The sequence below is a fragment of the Alligator mississippiensis genome, chromosome 7 (assembly GCF_030867095.1).
Source record: "Alligator mississippiensis isolate rAllMis1 chromosome 7, rAllMis1, whole genome shotgun sequence".
Lineage (NCBI taxonomy): Eukaryota > Metazoa > Chordata > Crocodylia > Alligatoridae > Alligator > Alligator mississippiensis.
Window position 1 is genome coordinate 1,638,624 of NC_081830.1, and position 17,454 is coordinate 1,656,077.

At 46.3% G+C, this 17,454-nt stretch overlaps 1 protein-coding gene across 1 annotated transcript in view; it reads left to right on the forward strand.

The window, feature by feature from the left end:
* The window catches only part of LOC102576298 (E3 ubiquitin-protein ligase rnf213-alpha-like), a 114,096-nt gene that overhangs the window by 54,795 nt on the left and 41,847 nt on the right, over positions 1–17,454 (forward strand). The window contains exons 33-41 of the mRNA XM_059731390.1: positions 906–1,056; positions 5,477–5,618; positions 6,775–6,948; positions 7,845–7,978; positions 9,201–9,358; positions 11,891–12,094; positions 13,501–13,694; positions 14,922–15,042; positions 16,028–16,128. Of these exons, the coding sequence (XP_059587373.1) occupies positions 906–1,056; positions 5,477–5,618; positions 6,775–6,948; positions 7,845–7,978; positions 9,201–9,358; positions 11,891–12,094; positions 13,501–13,694; positions 14,922–15,042; positions 16,028–16,128 (1,379 nt within the window). The remainder of the gene's footprint in view (positions 1–905; positions 1,057–5,476; positions 5,619–6,774; positions 6,949–7,844; positions 7,979–9,200; positions 9,359–11,890; positions 12,095–13,500; positions 13,695–14,921; positions 15,043–16,027; positions 16,129–17,454) is intronic.

Below are 17,454 nucleotides of genomic sequence, written 5' to 3' on the forward strand. Positions count from 1 at the left end.
TCAGTACACTTGCACATCCATACGGCTACGTTATAGGTTCACAAGTATAAAAAAATGACGTTTACACAGCTGGGTTACTTCCCTGTGGGCATGTGTACCAAGCTTTCTTCCATTTACCCTGCTATACACCCCCTTCCTAATAAGAGGGGTTAGGGTTCACTGTTGCAGCCTGTCAAGTGAAATAGGTTTCTGCCCTGAATCTCTCTGGGCCCCAGTTCCAAGCCTGTCACTTCTCTGCTTCATCAGGTTATCACCCCCACATAGCAAGGTGCTTCCACCCAGAGCAGAGCTTGTTCCCCTCATCCCTTGGCCAGCTCAGGATCTTCCCTGCTCAGCATCACTTTGGAAGATACCTCTCCAAGTCCATTTGCTCTCCCCATGCACTGTTTAGGGATCCCAGATGCCTCATGCACGTCAGTGAATCAGTAGGCAACATGGAGCTGGGGTGCTGGAGCACTAAGCACTGTCCTTTTGTGGACCCATCCCTCAGTCTCTCTATACCTCCACCCCCACCTGGGCATAATAGCATGATCTATCTAATCTAATCTAATCTAATCTAATCTAATCTAATCTAATCTAATCTTAGCAGTGGGGGTCACCTTAGTACTTAGTTGCAGCAAGGGAAGTTTAGGTTAGGTATTAGGAAGAATTTTCTTAGTAGGAGGGTAGTAAAACACTGGAACAGGTGGTGGGCTCTCCATCCTTGGAGGTGTTTAAGACCTAGCTAGACAAAGCCTTGGCTGAGATGATGGAGTTGGGGCTGGTCCTGCTTGGAGCAGGCAGTTGGAGTAGATGTGGCCTCCTGAGGTCTCTTCCAACCCTAACTTTCTCTGATTGCATTTAGGATGTGTCTACACTGTATTTAACAAATACCAAATACAGTTTTAAAATGGCTCTCTTTTCAGGTGCAGCTGCTCAACATCGAGTACCTTATTAAGCAAAGCGTTCAGAAAGCTGTGATTCAGCTGGAGGACAAGCAGGACAACAGGGAACGAGCTACCAGAAGGATACAGATTCTCTATGATGCGCTTTTCTCGGCTCAAAAGAAAACTGCATGTGAGCACAAACCAAAGGCAACTTATAAAAGTAGGGCTGAAAAGGACCTCTATAGGTCATCTCTTGCAACCCTCTGCCTGAGGCAAGATCACCCCTATCCAAACCATCTCATCCAAATGCGTTCGCTAACCTCTTAGCAAAATGATACGGTCAACCCTGACACAATGCAAGACATCGCACCTTAACCTTTCATGGGTAGAGCAGGGGAACCACAATGGCTAATGTCCTGTGCTGCAAAGGTTGTTAAAATACACTCAAGAGATCCCAGGTAGAGGGCAATGCTCCCCACCCCTGCTACCGAGGAAGATAAAAGCCCTCCAAATCTGCACCACTGATCATGGACTAAACTCCATCCTGAGCCCAAGCATGGCAATTGGTCTGACCCCGAGCAGAGAGAAAGACCCTGCAGTCAGGAAATGCCATCCTTAAGTCTCAGCAGGAGCATTGGCAACCCCAAGTGAAAATCCCCTGCCTTGGCTGTAGCTAACATTCAGTGCCTCTGAGGAAAGCTAAAAAAAATGTGACACATGTAGCAGTGTGGGAAGGGAGTAGTTCCTTCCCCGTCCCATGCAGCAACCAAAGCCCAGAAATACCTGTAGCACGACACAGGAATATCTATGGCTAGATCATCCCTGAGCAGTGACTATCCAACCTCTTCTGAACACCTCCAGGGATGGAGAGTCCACAACTTCCCTAAGCATCTGTTCCATTAACAGGGAAGAAGGTTTTTTTTCCAGACATCCAATCTAAATTTACTTTGCTGCACCTGCAAGCCACGAGTCTGTGCCCTGCTCTCTGCAGTAAGAGAGAAAAGGTGTTTTCTCCCCTCCTGGCCACCCTTCGAGTCTTCGCACACTGCTATCATGTGTCATATCCCCTCTTAAGAACCTTATCGACAAGCCAAACTTGCCTAGTCGCTTAGGAGAAGATCGTGTAGGATCTTGTGAGGAGCCTTGCAGATGCTGAAATGTACTTTATTCAAAACGTTCCTGCCAGCCACTCAAGTAGTTCCTTTGTCCAAGAAGGGGATCAGGTTCATTTGACGTGATTTGTTCTTAGTAAATCCATGCTGGCTGCTTGTGATCAGCCTTTCCTCCTCCAGATGCTTGCAAATCCCATCTCTTATTGCATCTCTGAGGTTGTCCCCTTCCTTCTCCATATAAACTCTATCAGGTGTCTGCCTGCATTTTAGTTATTTTGTGAGAATGGAGGCAATGCAGATGTTGAGTAGCTCTGCCTTCTTTGCATCTTCTATTAAGAGCCGCTTCTGGCAATTTAACAGCGGGCGCACAACTTCCTTGGTCTTTCTTTTCTGGCCCACACACTTACAGAACTGCTTTGTGCAGTCATTCATGTCCCTTGCCAGGTAAAGCTCGTTCTTTTTCTTTGTCTTGTAATAGGGCTTGGCCTCCAGGGCTGGCAGTGGCACCTCCTAGTAGCCCTGCTTGTCCTGCCTGCTCGCCTCTGGCCTCTGAGAGTGTCCCCTTGGTATCCCTCCTTGCAGAGCTCAATCCTGACCTCAGGTTCTTTCCTAATCCCACTCCTTCCCTAATCCCTGGCCCTGCCCTGGCTCTAGCCTCCTGCAGCCCTCTGGGTCCTGGGCTTCAGTCCTCTGTGGCATGGGTTGCACCCCCAGGCACCCTACCACCCATGTCAGCCACCTCCCGTCCTCTGGTCCTCCAACCAAAATTTCCCCTGCTGAAGTCTGAGGACCTTTCTTCTAGCTCTGTTTCCCGTAGCCACAGAAAAAAGAGCTATCTCTATCCTCTCTATAATCGCCCTTCAAGTATTTGAAGACTTTAATTAAATCCCTACTCAGTCTTTTCTTCTCCACACAAATAACCCAAGGTCTTTCAGCCTTTTCTCCATGAGTCATGCTTCCCAGGCCTCGAGGCATTTTTAAAATCTCCACTAGTCTTTCCAAACTGCCTGCATCTTTCTTGAAGTGTGGGGCCCAAAACTGGACACAACACTGCAGGTGAGGCTTCACCAGTGCGGAAAACAGTGGAAGGACTACTTCCCTAGATTTGCAAGTGGCATTTCTATTGATACAATGGACTAAACTTTAATTTTATTTTTTTTTGTGGGGGGGGGAGTTGCAATAGGAAGAGCATGCTGTTGGTTCATATTCAGCTTTTGGTTTACCATAGCCCCCCATGTCCTTCTCTGCAGTACTGCAACCTAGCCAATCATTCCCCAGTCTGTATTTGCACCTGAAATTATCCCATCCCAAGCGTAGGACTTGGTACTTATCCTTGTTGAATGTTACCTTATTAATTGTGGACCATTTCCCAGTTTGTCCAAATCATTCTGATCCTCGCTTTACCCTACAAAGTGTTGCAACTCTACCCAAATTTGTATAATCCACAAATTTGGTAAAAGTGCACTCAGTCCCTTTGTCCAGATCAGTAATTAAGATGTTCTGCAATACTGGACTTGAGAGAAACCCCTGGGGAACCCCACTTGATACTGCCTCCACATTGAGCCATTGATGACTACTCATTGAGCATGATGATCCAAGCAGGTATGCATCCACCTTATAATAGTTTCATCTAGTCTCTATTTCCGTAGCTTCTTAATGTGAATTTTCTGAAGGACTTGGCAAAAGTCTTGCCAAAATCAAGGTATATCACACCTGCTGCTCCCACCCATTTGTAGAGCCTGTCACCTTTATCATAAAAGGAAGTCACATGGGTGCGGCATGACTTGCTCTTGGTGAATCCATGCTGGCTGTTCCTGATCACCTTGTTCTTCTCTGGGTGTTTCACAATAAAGGACATCCTCCATAGATTCATAAATTCATAGACGTTAGGGGCTGGAAAGGACCTTACAGATCATCAGATCCAGCCCCCCTGCTCTGGGCAGGAAGACGACTGGGGTTAGGTGACCCCAGCAAGGCGAGCGTCCAGTCTCCTCTTGAAAACCTCCAGGGTAGGTGAATGCACCACTTCTGGAGGGAGCTTATTCCACAGTCTGGACATCCTCACTGTGAATGAGTTTTTCCTGGTATGAAGCCTGAAGCGACCTTCCAGGAGTTTATATCCATTGATCCTGGTCTTTCCCAGGGGTGTCCTAGTGAACAGTTGCTCACCGAGCTCCTGATGCACTCCTCTGACATAGCGGTAAGCCATTATCGAGTCCCCTCTCAACCTTCTCTTCTTTAGGCTAAAGAGGCCCAGGTCCCTCAGCCTTTCCACGATCTACATTTTCTTTTGGTCTTCCCCTTAGTTCTGAGATTCTTGCAGAATCTTTTTTATGGCCTTTTATGGCTCTTACCAGTTGCATCTCAACTCATGCCTTGGCCTTCCGAATTTTCTCCCTGCATGCCTGTGTGATATCCTCATACTCTTAATATGATCACGCACGATTCCCAACTCATTGAGAAGATCACCGTCTAGCCAGGTCAGTCTCCTGTTGCACTTTCCATTCCTCTGTCGCATCGGATTAGCTTACTCCTGCACCATTAATGCAGCCTTCTTCAAATACAACCAGCTCTCCTGGTCTGCTTTTACCTCCAGCCTTGCATCCTGGGAGATCCTAACCACCAATTCCCTGAATTTGCTTCTTTGAAGTCCAGCATCTTTATTCTGCTGCCGTCCATCTTTCCTTCTTCCAATTAAGATCTTGAACTCAGTCATTTTGTGGTCATCTGGGTGTGTCTACATATGAAATTAATGCACACATATATAATGCATACATATATATATATATGTATGTATGTGTGTGTGTATGTATAGATCTATATATCTATATCTGTATCTATATATATATCTATATCTATCTATCTATCTAGATAGGTAGATAGATATTATGTTCTGAGGTGCAGTACAAAGTGGAAATCTCCTTTATATATAGAGCAATATATATATATATATATATATATATATATATATATATCTGTTTTTCCCCTGCCATCATTCCAGTTACATCACACATTTTAAATTTTCCCACTGATTTCAACTCTGTATTTAGACTGAAGTAACTGGGACGTTCGAGAGACAAATGCAACATGCATCCGTTATATTTCATGTTTTCCTTGATGATTTTGCTATGAGTTGCTCAATTCCAAATGGCAATTCAAATTGTTTCCACCAATAGAACCTTTTAATAGAAGATAATAAGTAATCGTCTTTGGCTATAGCTGGTCAGAATGGGTATTTTTCTATCCATGAAAAATGTCAACTTTTTGTTTAATAAAAAAGCACTACATTTTATTTTAACTAAACTTCTTGGTGACTTTGACTGGAAATGTTTAGGTTTGGGTTTTTCAGATGAAAAGTAAAAGAATTAAAAACTGATGAAAGCACGGGTTCTATATAACTTTTTCACGTAGCTGAATGCACTTTTTCCCCAGAGAAAATGCTTTCGTAGAAAATTTTCACCGGTCTTATTTAGCGATTTTTGTTTTGTGTTTGGCTAGTTGCCCACAGTTTTATGGGAGAATTAAAAAAGAGAATTTGTCGCCTTTTACAAGAACGTGAGAAGAGGAGTCTTGAGCCTAAAGAATGGACCTTCCATCAAGCAAAGTCCGGAAAGTTCATACTTGAAGGCGCTTCGTTCAGGTAAATGTCTGTGTCCTTGGATAGCATCGACACGTCGTCCATTTGATTTTCAGAGAGCTCCATTTTTTTGGAATACAAAAAAGATATGATAGGCTCTGATCCTTCATTGGATTAATTACTGGAAAAGTCTTAGATTGGACAGTGAGAGTTTGATCTATGGTAAGAACCTCTGTAAAATCAGGGAAAATTAGGTCTGAAAACAATTCACTAGGTCATCCAGCTCAGCCCCCTGCACAAGTCAGGATTACCCCTCTCTAAACTCACCTAGGCAGTCCAAGTATTTGCATAATCTGATCTCAGAAACTTCCAGCCGTGGAGATGTGATGCCTCCTGTGAGCAATTTATTCTAGTGCTTAACCACCCTCATCCTCAGAGAGTGCATCCTTATATGCAGCCTAAATTTCCCACATTACGATTTCAAAATGTGGCATCCTGTCCCATTAGGTCACACAGAATAGTCTATCACCAGCCCTCTTTATAACCTACCTTCAGGTGTTTGAACGTTGTTATTAAATCCATCTTCCGTCTTCTCTCCACATTAAATAATTCCAGTTCTTCCAGTCTTTTCCAGCAAGTCATTTTTTGTTGCTCTTTGCTGAACTCTTTCAATGTTATTTATGTCTTTCTTGAACTGCAGCACCCAAAACTCAATGCAGTCCTCAAAGCGAGGCCTCACTAATGCTGAATGATAGTCGGTCACTTTGTACTATGGAGTTGATGTGTACCGAGTCCTCTAGAGCAGTGTTTCCCAAATGTGTCCTTATTATGACCCCATTTGCGACCCCATTTCCTCAGCATGGCCCCTCACTCCCAACCCACGGTCCCCCTACCTCCACGATCCCATCCGCTGATGTTGTGACCCCATTTGGGGTCACAACCCACAGTTTGGGAGCTGCTGCTGTAGCAGGTCTCCACCAATCCCATAACAGGTGTGCTTCTTGGTTTATCTCATGTTGAATATAAAGGTTGGAATTTAGTTATGTTTTATTAACTCGACATGCTGGAGAGCCTATAGGGATTGGCTCTCCAGCTGTATACTGTATAGCTTCAGCATTTCAGTATAGGATAGTATAGTATACCCTAGACAGCTGTCCTGCTGCAGACACAAGAGCTGAGAAAACTAATTTTGGAGGACGTGTTTTCCCTTCTTTTTAAGGCACACGCTCTGGATTTATATAGAAGATATTATGGTAAACGTGTTCGCCCAAATTCTAGCAGTAATTGATGCCAACAACAATCTGGATCATATCTCTCAGGAGGCTCCGCTGTCCGACCTGTGGCTCCGGATGTTCCAAGATGAATCATTTCTGAAGATTAAGTACACCAGCAAGTAAGGGTCAACTCACTGTGAGAGATCAGACTCTCATGGGCACGTGCAGTACGTGGCACCACAGACCTGTCCACGATGCTGTACACTGCACGTGTTGCACGTGCAGGTGTTTCCTGCACTGGCAATTTGCAGCACGAGGGGTCAGCAATGTGCACCGCCTGAAACTGCAGCTTGGCTGCCCAGGACCACGCTCCAGCTGCCAGCCAGGCTCCCTGCTGACAGATAGCTGTGGCTGCATACCCATGTACTAAAGGACTGCACAGTAACCAGCGTTACTGAGCAGTAGCGTCCCCACACAGCTTGTGGGTGATGCTGACTGTGCAGTAGCGGGTCACAACTGTGCGGTAGCGTCGCATCATGGTTCGTGCTGTGGGTCACTACTGCACAGTAAGCGTCTCGTGTAGGGGCAGCCATTGAGTCCAGTGAAATATTTCTTTTCAATGTGAATTTTCATTTAAAATGCCGAAACTGTCTTTGGTATAAAGTAGCTAAAAATTGAAAACAAAAAAAAAACTTACTGAATCAAAACCTCAATCTTCTTATTTACAAAATTCAAGGTTTTCTTTTAAAAATGTTTGGAATCGAGACATTTGTTGAAAACACCCATTTCCTGCACGCGGGTTCTGCTTAGACAGAACTGCATTTTAGTTTGAAAAAAATTGTTAGCAAATTCAGTCTTTTCAGGACCGAAGCGAACATACCTGTGTATGACTACAGTTTACAGTGTGGTGCTTGCATTAGTGTTTTGAGAGAGAGGAGGAGAGCTTGGAGAGGAAAGCGTGCATCCATAATGCAAATCTGTGCCAACCCCTAAGGAGAGGCATATAGCCAGAAAACAATATATATAAGGCTCTAATACATACTCTCATCTGTAATATGCACTTTTCCTATTCAAGAGTGCCTGATGCTAAGATTGCTGTGTTATCAATGACTGAAGACCCAAACACGTCTGTGGTTTGCCAGTTCCCGTTCAGCTGGGTTTTGAAAGCTGACTTGGATGCGATATGGGAGACGGTCCATCAGGCAAAAGGTGATTTCAAACTTTCGGCAACTATTAAAACAAACTATAGTGGATCAATATTTGTGGCTTTGTTTTACTTTGGCTTATGCTGGGGTGAATTTGGGTCAATTGAATGAGGATTTCTACAGTAGGCTCAGAGGCATTATGGGTGCCTCCATACATATGGGTAATTACAGGTTGCTCCAATGCGCTGTAATTACAGCATGTCAAAGCAGACTCTATTAATCAAGTCTGCTGGAGCGTGGTAATTACCGCTCTCCAGCAGCCTCCTGCATCTCACGTATCAGTGCCCCCACACTTAAAAATGGAGCCGGGGGAGCTTGAACTGACATTCGTTGAACAAGTATTTGTTCACGCACCCCCGCCACCATTTTGAAGCACGGAGCTGTTGACACACGAGATGCTGCAGCACTTTCGAGTGGCTCTCGGAGGTGCTCTAATTAAAGTGGTGCCCTCCCCACAAGACGCATGTAAAAGTGCCCAGTGAGAGCCAAAGCCTGGGAGATAAAATAATACATATCCAGGCTCAAAGGTGCTGATATATAAGAGTAAAGGGAGCAAAACACTCGAACAGTTCACCTAGGGACATGGGCAGGTCCTGAATTTTGCAAAAGGGGGTGTGGAAGCAGCAATCAGAGCTACAGAGGTAGATGCACCCCCCCCAGTCCCAGCTTCCCCCCGTCCCCACACCCACACTAGGGCTGGCAGACCGTGCTGCAGGTAAAGCAGCCAGGGACTTTTTTAAGTTCTTGAATTAGGTACCACAGCCCTCCATCCTCCTTTCCCTTCCCTTTCACCCCATGGCCTACCCACTACACCCAAATTCACCCTGGCAAAGTAAAACTATGGGTCCCTGTTGCCCTAGGGTTGCAGACCGACAGGCTGTGGAAGTATAGCACCTGCTGGTGCTGAAGGCATCTTGGTGGAGGGACCTGATGGGGGCAAGGAGGTGGCCCTGTTGGACATTTGACCAAACTCCTGCCCTTAATGCTTTGAAGAGGGGACTGATTGCACTTGCTGCTCTTCACAGCTAATGGGGATGGCCTAGGACCTCTGATGACCTTGCAGGCTCTCTCTAATGATTAACTCTGCATCACAGAGAAACCTTGGTTGCCCATTGCCCCACTGTGTGTTGTTACCGGTCCCCATCCACCTGCATATTGAAAAGCGCTGTTGTCTGCTGGCACCGTGTGATTGACTGATCTCCTTTGCTCGTTCTTGGGTGACCCAGGTTTTCCAAGGGACCCCACAAGAGACTCTGCAGAGATGTTTCAGAGGTTAATCCAGAACGTGCCAATGCCAGATGTCGATGAAGTGGACGTGGTACAGTTTTACGCCAGTGATTTTGTGAGGATGGCTCTTCCTGGACAGGACCTTAAGGTGTATGAGGTAACTGGACTTCCGGAGATGGGCATTTTTAAATATGGCCAGGGTTATATGGGAATTTCAGAATCGTAGGTTGGGAGGGACCTCAGGAGGTCACATCCTGCTGTCCCCGAGCTGCCCGGTGCACGGGGGAGTCCCAGAGCCACTTCTGCCCCACTCCTGCTGGAAGCTGCTGTGTCGGGCGCCAGGCTTGCAGAGGACAGCAGCAGCGTGCAGGTTGTCTCTTCCCTTACTTGCTCCCCGGCATGTCTGCCGTCCCCACACTATGTCCCTTGATGATGCCTGGGAGGAAGCTCTAGAAGGACTCCTCTCTGCACTATTGCCGCTGTTCACAGCTGACCGTATTGCAGCTGTAGCCTCAGAGCCACCCCTGCCGTCCTCCAGCCTAGAGCCACGGGGAGCAGCTGCACATGTGCTCCCTCCCTGCCTGGTCCCCTTCTGCTCCCAGCCTGGCCTGGTTCTCCAGTGTCCCCAACAGCCCAAGGGCTCCAGCCATACCTCAGCGCCATCCATGCTGTGGTCTGGCCTCATCCCTACCCGGCGGCAGATTTGAGCTCTACTAGGGTGAGGAGACCTAGAACCCAGGTCTCACTCTCCCTGGTCCTAATCAGTAGCTTAAAAAGTGGAGAGCTCTTTCCTCCTTGGGAATTGCTTGCCCAAAAATGTGCACCTTCCTGTAGGAAGAATTGTGAGTTAATATAATGATGTGGTTGGAGTGGTTCCCTTTCAGCATGTAACAATTCAGAAGAAAGCAAGCACACAACTTTAATGCTAGAATTGATTAAGTCTTGAAGCAACTTGCTAAGGTATATGGTGGATTTTGCAGGGGCTGGGCATCTCTGTTTTGAAAGATTTGCTCTAGCTCAAAGCGGAGTTGTGGACGGGATGCAGGAATCACAGGGTGAAGTTTTCTGGCTTATGGTAGAGGAGGTCCCAAGTGGCATCTAAGGTCTGGCCTTAAATCCTGTGTAGCTATTAAAGGCCTGGAAGAGAAAGCTTTAACTGTTATGATGGAATTGAGTGAACATGTTTATTTAAAAATATCTATATATAAAATATTCAGTCCTATTTTCCATTACAAGCTGCATGTTTGCTCGTTTCGTGACATGTAGTATCTTCAAGAAAGAAATATTTCCACCTCAAAAATTCCTCTGTGACCAGCAGATGCTTTTTACCAAAAATGGAGTTAACTTAAAACTCTTTTCCAGATATTTCCTTAGTTCTTGATATGGTTAACTTTACCTCTGATTATAATGGGGCACTGTAGGCCTTTTTAAAAGAGTGGGAGAGTTACATTTTCTGTAGAAAATGTTTTCTGGGGAAAACTGTATTTCTTTTAAACCCATCAGAATTCCTCATAAATATTCTCTCTTTGTAGAAATAGTTTAGTTTTTGAATGCTTGGAAGTGTTTCTCTGCATCCCGTTAGAGAGCCTGCTGCCCCAGTTCAGCCTGACACCACCTCCCCTGGGGGCTCGCACCGTGCCCACGCTGGTGCTGCTTCTGCCGGCTCCCTGCTCGCCGGTAGTAGTGCATATGCAGCAGGGCCTGCAAAGCTTCGGTCCCTGATTCGATTTGGCACAGATTCGGCCCGATTCAGTGACCGAATCTCCAAATCTGAATCGAATAGGAGGACCCTTCGATCTCTCCGAATTGATTTGGAGAGATTCGGAAAGATTTGGAGATTCGGACATAGACACAGCTTTCAGTGTTTTTTCTGCATGCCTCTAGGTACCAGGTGGCTCGTGAATGCGGTGGCGCTGGGGTGCATGGAGAGTCGCACACGAGCGTGGGGGTCTCCCCAGTGTGCTTGCTAGCAGACCCAGAAGTGGACAGGAAACACTTCTGGGTCCACCGGAGAGCGTACTGGGGGCCCCCCCATTACCCCCAGCTCGGTGACTGGTGCCTCCTTGGTCTGGGGGAGCACCTGGGGTCTTCCCGCGGCTGATTGCTGTGCCAGGCAGTGGGGGGGGGGTCCCAGCGTGCTCCCTGGTGGACCCGAAAATGGACTTCTGCCAGCCCCCACGCTCCTGCGGGACGCTGCATCCGCCCCAGCATCACAGCAATCACGAGCCGCACCTGGTACCTCGAGGTATGTAGAAAAAACATTTAAAGCTGTGTCTATGCCTGAACCACTGATTCTCCAAATCAGCATCGAGTCTTCAAATTTGGATTCGGGGACAGTGATCCGAATCAACGAACCAAATCGCTGTCCCCGATTCGGGCTGAATCTGAATCAAATAGGGCCCATGTCGCACATCCCTAATATGCAGCTTCCAGCTTTGGGGGGCTGCACCAAGATGGGACCTCTGCAAGTGGCATTTGTATTGCCCCCGCTGTTCCCTGGTCCCCTTTTTGGGTGGGCAAGTGAAGTGTGCTCCCAGTTTTAATCCAGAAAAAAAAGTGTACCCCAGATATCAAAAGTTTGGGAAACCCTAAGATGTAGCATACATGTTCCATGACACGCAACAGCGATAACGAACCTAAGTCAGTGGTTACTGCTGAGTAGAAATAATGCATTTTATTTTCTTACCAGGTTTTGTCAAATGTCCTTATAACTGGTGCAAAAAAACTCCACTCCTCTGTGGCAGGAAATGATCTGCGGTTTTCCTTGATTTGGCTCCACATTGAATATTTCTACTTACGAGACACTTATCAACTATTCATCGATTTAGTAAAGACTGAGGAGTCTATAACCGATGAGCTGCAGAACATGTACAGTAAGGACTCAACTGCAATGGTGAGATTGTTTGAACTTTGGTGGCTTTGTTCTTGTTCTGTTCAACCTCACGCATGTTGTCCCGTGTGCTCTGTATGATGCAGGTTTTGGGTGGGGTTGCAAATCCCAGTACCCTATACTAACTGCTACGGAAAGTTAAGCAGCGTTAATGCCAGAATTAGCTTTGGGGATCCTGGCTGTAGCTGTATGGGTCTAAACACGAAGGCAGACAAAGTCTTTGGGTAGAGGTGATATTTTTTATTAGACCAACTAACAGTTGCAAAAAGAGTTGTTCTTTGCAAGCTTTCAGACACACACCTCCTCCTTCAAGTGGTGAGTAAAATTAAAGATGGTCAGATATGAAAAAAGCCAGTCTTTGGAAAGCTGTTTTGTGAGAATGCAAATGAAGACTAGTTGCAGAGACAAAGGCAGGCAGGTTACCTGGAGTTGTCTGATGGCAGACAGGCTGTAGCAGGGGCCTTAAGCCCTATGTTAATATTTAGTCCAGGCTGTTTAGTTGCAAAAACTAAATAGTTGCAAAAAAAATGCGTTCTTTGCAAGCTTTCGGACACGCACATCCTTCTTCAGGTACACGCACATCTTTGCAGGGTTTTGGACACAAGCGTCCTTTTTCATACCCGAGAGATTTCTACCCATCTTTAATTTCTCTCACCATTTTCAATTCCTTTTTTTGCCTGAAGAAGGATGGGTGTGCCCAAAAGCTTGCAAAGAACAACTTTTCTGCAACTATTTAGTGGATCCAATAAAAGATATCACCTCTACCCAAAGAGTTTGTCTGCCGGAATGAGCCTCGAGCAGTCATGCATTAAGGTTTAATGCCACCTCTGACATGCACAACTGTGGTTTGGCTACTAGAGGTCTGTTAATTAGTCAACTGCGAAGTAAACGTCTAGTGTAGATGCGCCCAGTGAGTGTGTCCATTTTTCTTCACAGTGCATCCATACCTCACCGAGTTATTTCCACACCTGAGTTAATGTTCACCCAAATTAACATTTTCACACCTGATGTATTGTTTTTAGCTAGAGATAAAAACAGGCTGCAGAACTGTGAAAGAGGAGCTAGGTTACCAGGAGCAGTTACCAGACATCAGACTTGCAGAAGAAAGGTTAGCTTGATTGGCTGAGCATCAAGACTCATGGAGGGCCATTTACACCTCTTGAATGAAGAGTTTAGGAAGAGTGGGGTAGATTATAATGAGCCATGAGGCCAACTGACTCTGTCACTGCTGCCAGAATAGAAATGTTGCTCCCACTGCCAGGCAGTTGGTTTTAAACTTTGGGTGGAGAAGGAATGAACGGGGGTGCAGCTGCATCACTGCACCCCCCTCGATTTGCCCTCATCCCCCATCCCCTTCTTCCTCGCAACACAAATGTCATTTCTGAAACGTTTCTGGCCTGTCATTCCAGTTTGTATCTCTGGATGCCCTGAACATCCTCCTGAGACAACTGCAACCCACAGAGGAGACTTTTGTATCGTTTGCCACCTGCCTCGCATGGCTGAAAAGAGTCCAGTCCATCAAGCACACTCTGAATTGGGTCACATCGGACGACTACCAAATAAGGCTGTATAGTGAAAAGGGGAAACTATTGAGTAGCATACTGTAAGTACTCACCCACACTGAAAGGTATGTCTGTGTACTTGAAAGAATACACAATTTGATTTCCTGTTTGCAAAAGGATGTACACATACAAACTTTTCCATTAATACACCTCCAACAACAGCACACACCGAAGCCAGGTGCTTCCTCAGCCTGACGAAGGGTATTTATACCCGAAAGCTTGCAACGAAGAATTTTTCCAGCTACTTGAGCTGGGTTAATAACAGATATCAGCTTCACCCAAAGAGCCTTGCCTGCCTATATCCTTAGACCAACACGGCTACAACCTATACTCCATTAATACACTGATATTTTGATGCTTGGTTTTTTAATGGAAACTTGGTTTCCAGGATACAAAAATTGTTTTGCACCCTGCTTTATGGTGCATGTCCTGTAAGATGCATCCTTAGTGTTTTCTGTGTCTTCCCCTACTGCTGTGTGGTGCGTGGAAAGGGTGGCACCCTGTTATTTTACCAGGAGAGTTGAGCTGTTTGCTCCAGCAGCAGAGAAGTCATCCTGGTTCCCTTCACGAGGACCTCTTTTTCCGCTGCCTTAGTTGCGGTGCCATTTTCACCTATGTAGTCCTCGGAGAGATGAGAAGTGTCTCCTCACGTAGCAGCGGAGAATTTTTTTACATGGTTATAAATGATGCAACAAGGTCCCAAACTGTGAAGGTCTGGGGCTATTAATGACAAAGGTCTATCACACGATCAGAGCACCAGGCTTTTTTTATTGCCACCTCCTCGTGACGGCCTGTGCAGGTGATGCAAACCTCACAGTTGGAAACATCCATTGTAAATATTGCAGAATGAGATGTGTATGCTAGGTGACTGCTTCGCCAGCCAGGGGTGGAGAAGAAAGCTCCAACTATCAGTCTCTTTATAGCCCTTTATTCTGGGCTTGCTTTATCAACCCAGCAACAGCAAGCAAGTCAGAAGCCCTGTGCAGTAATCCTTCAGCATGTTTGCTACCTTTACACATCAGGGAGAGGAAAGCACAAAGGACTTTTTTTGTTCCCCCTTGTATCATTTCCTGAGCACAGTCGGACCCTATCCCAGTGTGACTGTGAGCCTTAGGACCGATTGTCTGGCTCAGAAACTGCACCCAGGCTGCTGGTTTTGTTCCATGGGTTGGGGGAAAGCCGATGTTTCCCCAAGAGTGAACTTCCTTGGATTTATTATTCAAACAGGACACAGTTTTTGGAAGTAAGGGAGCTTCATTTTTTTTCAGGCACCGATGGAATAGCACAAACATCATCTACCTGCTCATTGATCACCTGCTGCACGATGAGACCGAGATGGATGAGAAGCTGCTGAGGACCGTTGTGAAGCAGTCGGTCTTCCTCTGGAGCGTAAGGCTTCAACATGGTCCCTGGCTGGTGGTTCGGAGCTGGCTGGGATTAGGCAGCAAAGTTTTGGAAGAATTCAGTCCTTTGATTCACCCAACTCTCTCCTGTCCCCTCCATAGTCGAACATAAGTATAGCGATGACTAAATCATGCCTGTCTGACCTCCCATGCCATGTAGAGAGGCACTATCACCTCCTGTGTCTAGCACCTCCTGCTTCTAGTGCTGCATCCCAAAACCTCATTCCTCTTTTGTGTAGCTGCATCATGCTGCAGGCTCACGTCGAGTCTGTGATCTACCAAGACTCCCAGATCTTTCTACATAGGGCAAATATAGCTCAGCTGGAGGAAAGCCACACCAGGAGCAGGCTGGATAGTGGGGAGGAAGGGGTGGAAAGAAGTGGCATCAACGTGGAAGCAGCGTCTAGTTCCCCGGTCCCAGTGCAGCTCCCTTCTGGGTGGAAGCTGCGCTCACGCTGCAGCTGCGGTGCCAAGAGCTGGGGGAAGCAGCAATGGCCTGGTGCATTTCCCAGCCATGATTTTTTGTATCCAGTAGTTTTGTGAAGTGAAGTATGTGCAAAAAGTCATGGACTAAATATAGACGTTGGGTTTATGGCACATTATTACCTGCCTGACAGCTGATAACCCCCAGTAACCTCTATCACCAGGTGAACATCCCCGCTTCTCCTCCCCCTGTCTCACACCTATGGTCTCCCCTCGCCTCTGATCCTCACTGCCAGGCATTTGCTTTTTCAGACTTGCATTTTGCATGTCGGCTTCTGTTGCACCACGGAGAACACAAAACACCAGCAGACTCTCCCTGGGCCTGAAGGAGGGTGTTTGTGACGGAAAGCTCGCAAAGAACAGTTTTTCCAACTCTTTAGTTGTTCTAATAAAAGAGATCATATTTACCCAAAGAACTTTGTCTGCTTAATGCTTTGATATGTTGCTCAGCTAAAACGTAATGGTGTTTGCTGTGCTCTTTGATCCAGTTACTGTATAAAACCGAAGATCTGAAACCGGAGAAGATTTTTGAGATCGTGACAAAAGTGCTGAAGACGTGCAGCAACCATGCTGTCAAAGTTTACTTTGGGTAAGTCAAACAAGCAGACCTGTATGGGTGCATTTTTCAACAAGTCGATATTTAGGTCCAAATCCTATATCACCTCTAAGTGTCTCCGAGATACTTATCTGTCTAGATGGCACATAGGGTCACGTAGGTTCAGTTTGGGTTGTACTGCTCTCTGCACAACTAGGTTTGCCCCGCTAAGCAGCCACCAGCAGCACGGCCCAGGACCCGAGGTGCTGTCCCCGACAGCCCGCTTCCCATCTCATTGAGCGTCACTCCCTCTGCTTTCTTTGTCTCCTCTTGACTCCACGTACCTGGAGGGAGAAGCCCAGCTGGGGTCTTCCACTTCCCAGCCGTGTCGCCTGACCAAAAAACCATTGAGCCAAAAGGCAAAAAATTGCCCTCCTCCTCTATCAAAGAGTTGCTGGTAATGGCGTTGCTCTGATTAAAATTCTGGGGACCTGCACATTGTGCTTTTCTCAGCAGAAAATGCTTGCAGTAGAGCTCAAGTGGCCATAGCAGACTCTTCTAAGCATGCCCAGAAGGACAAATCTAATCATGCTGGTAGAAATAGGTCCTAAAATAACTGTGTCAAATGCTGCCATGCCGGTCTGGAAGAATTTCATACTATAGATGACTTTTCCTAGCTACAGAAAATGTTGCGTTTCTAAGCATTTTTTCCCTTATGTGGTTGTTAATTAGAACAAAATGTTAGAAATAGGGAATTTTCCGTGGGAAGGACGTTTTCAAGAAGCCTAAATTTCACAGACAGTCCATGGATTCTCTGAAGCAAAATAGTGCATTTTAATTTTCAAGATGAAAAGCATTTTGATGCACAATTGAGATTCCAATGGAAAAATCACAGATTTGGGAAAATTCTTGATTTAGGCTGAGTTTTCATGTACTTTATGGGGCACATTTGACTCTCTTAGGCCCTGAAAATCAAAACCTGTAAGATCTTTCTGTTCAGAAAGTTGTGCTTCGTTAATTCTGTCCATATACTTAGACTCCTAGGGCGGGAAGGGACTGCGAAGGATCGTCGGGTCCAGCCCCCTGCATGCGCAGGAAAAACGTCTGGGGTTAGACGACCCCAGCCAGGTGACCGTCCAGTCTCCTCTTGAAGACCTCTGGGGTAGATGATTGCACCACCTCTGCGGGGAGCCTGTTCCATCATCTGGGCACCCTGGTTATAAAGTTTTTCCAAATGTCCAGCCTGAAACTCTTCCAGGAGTTTGTGGCTGTTGTTTCTAGTTTTCCCCCAGGGTGCAGGTAGCAGTGCTTAAAATGGTATAAATGTCCAGCATGGGTGCAGTTTTCCTACTATGATGCTGCATAGACTTATGCAGCTGT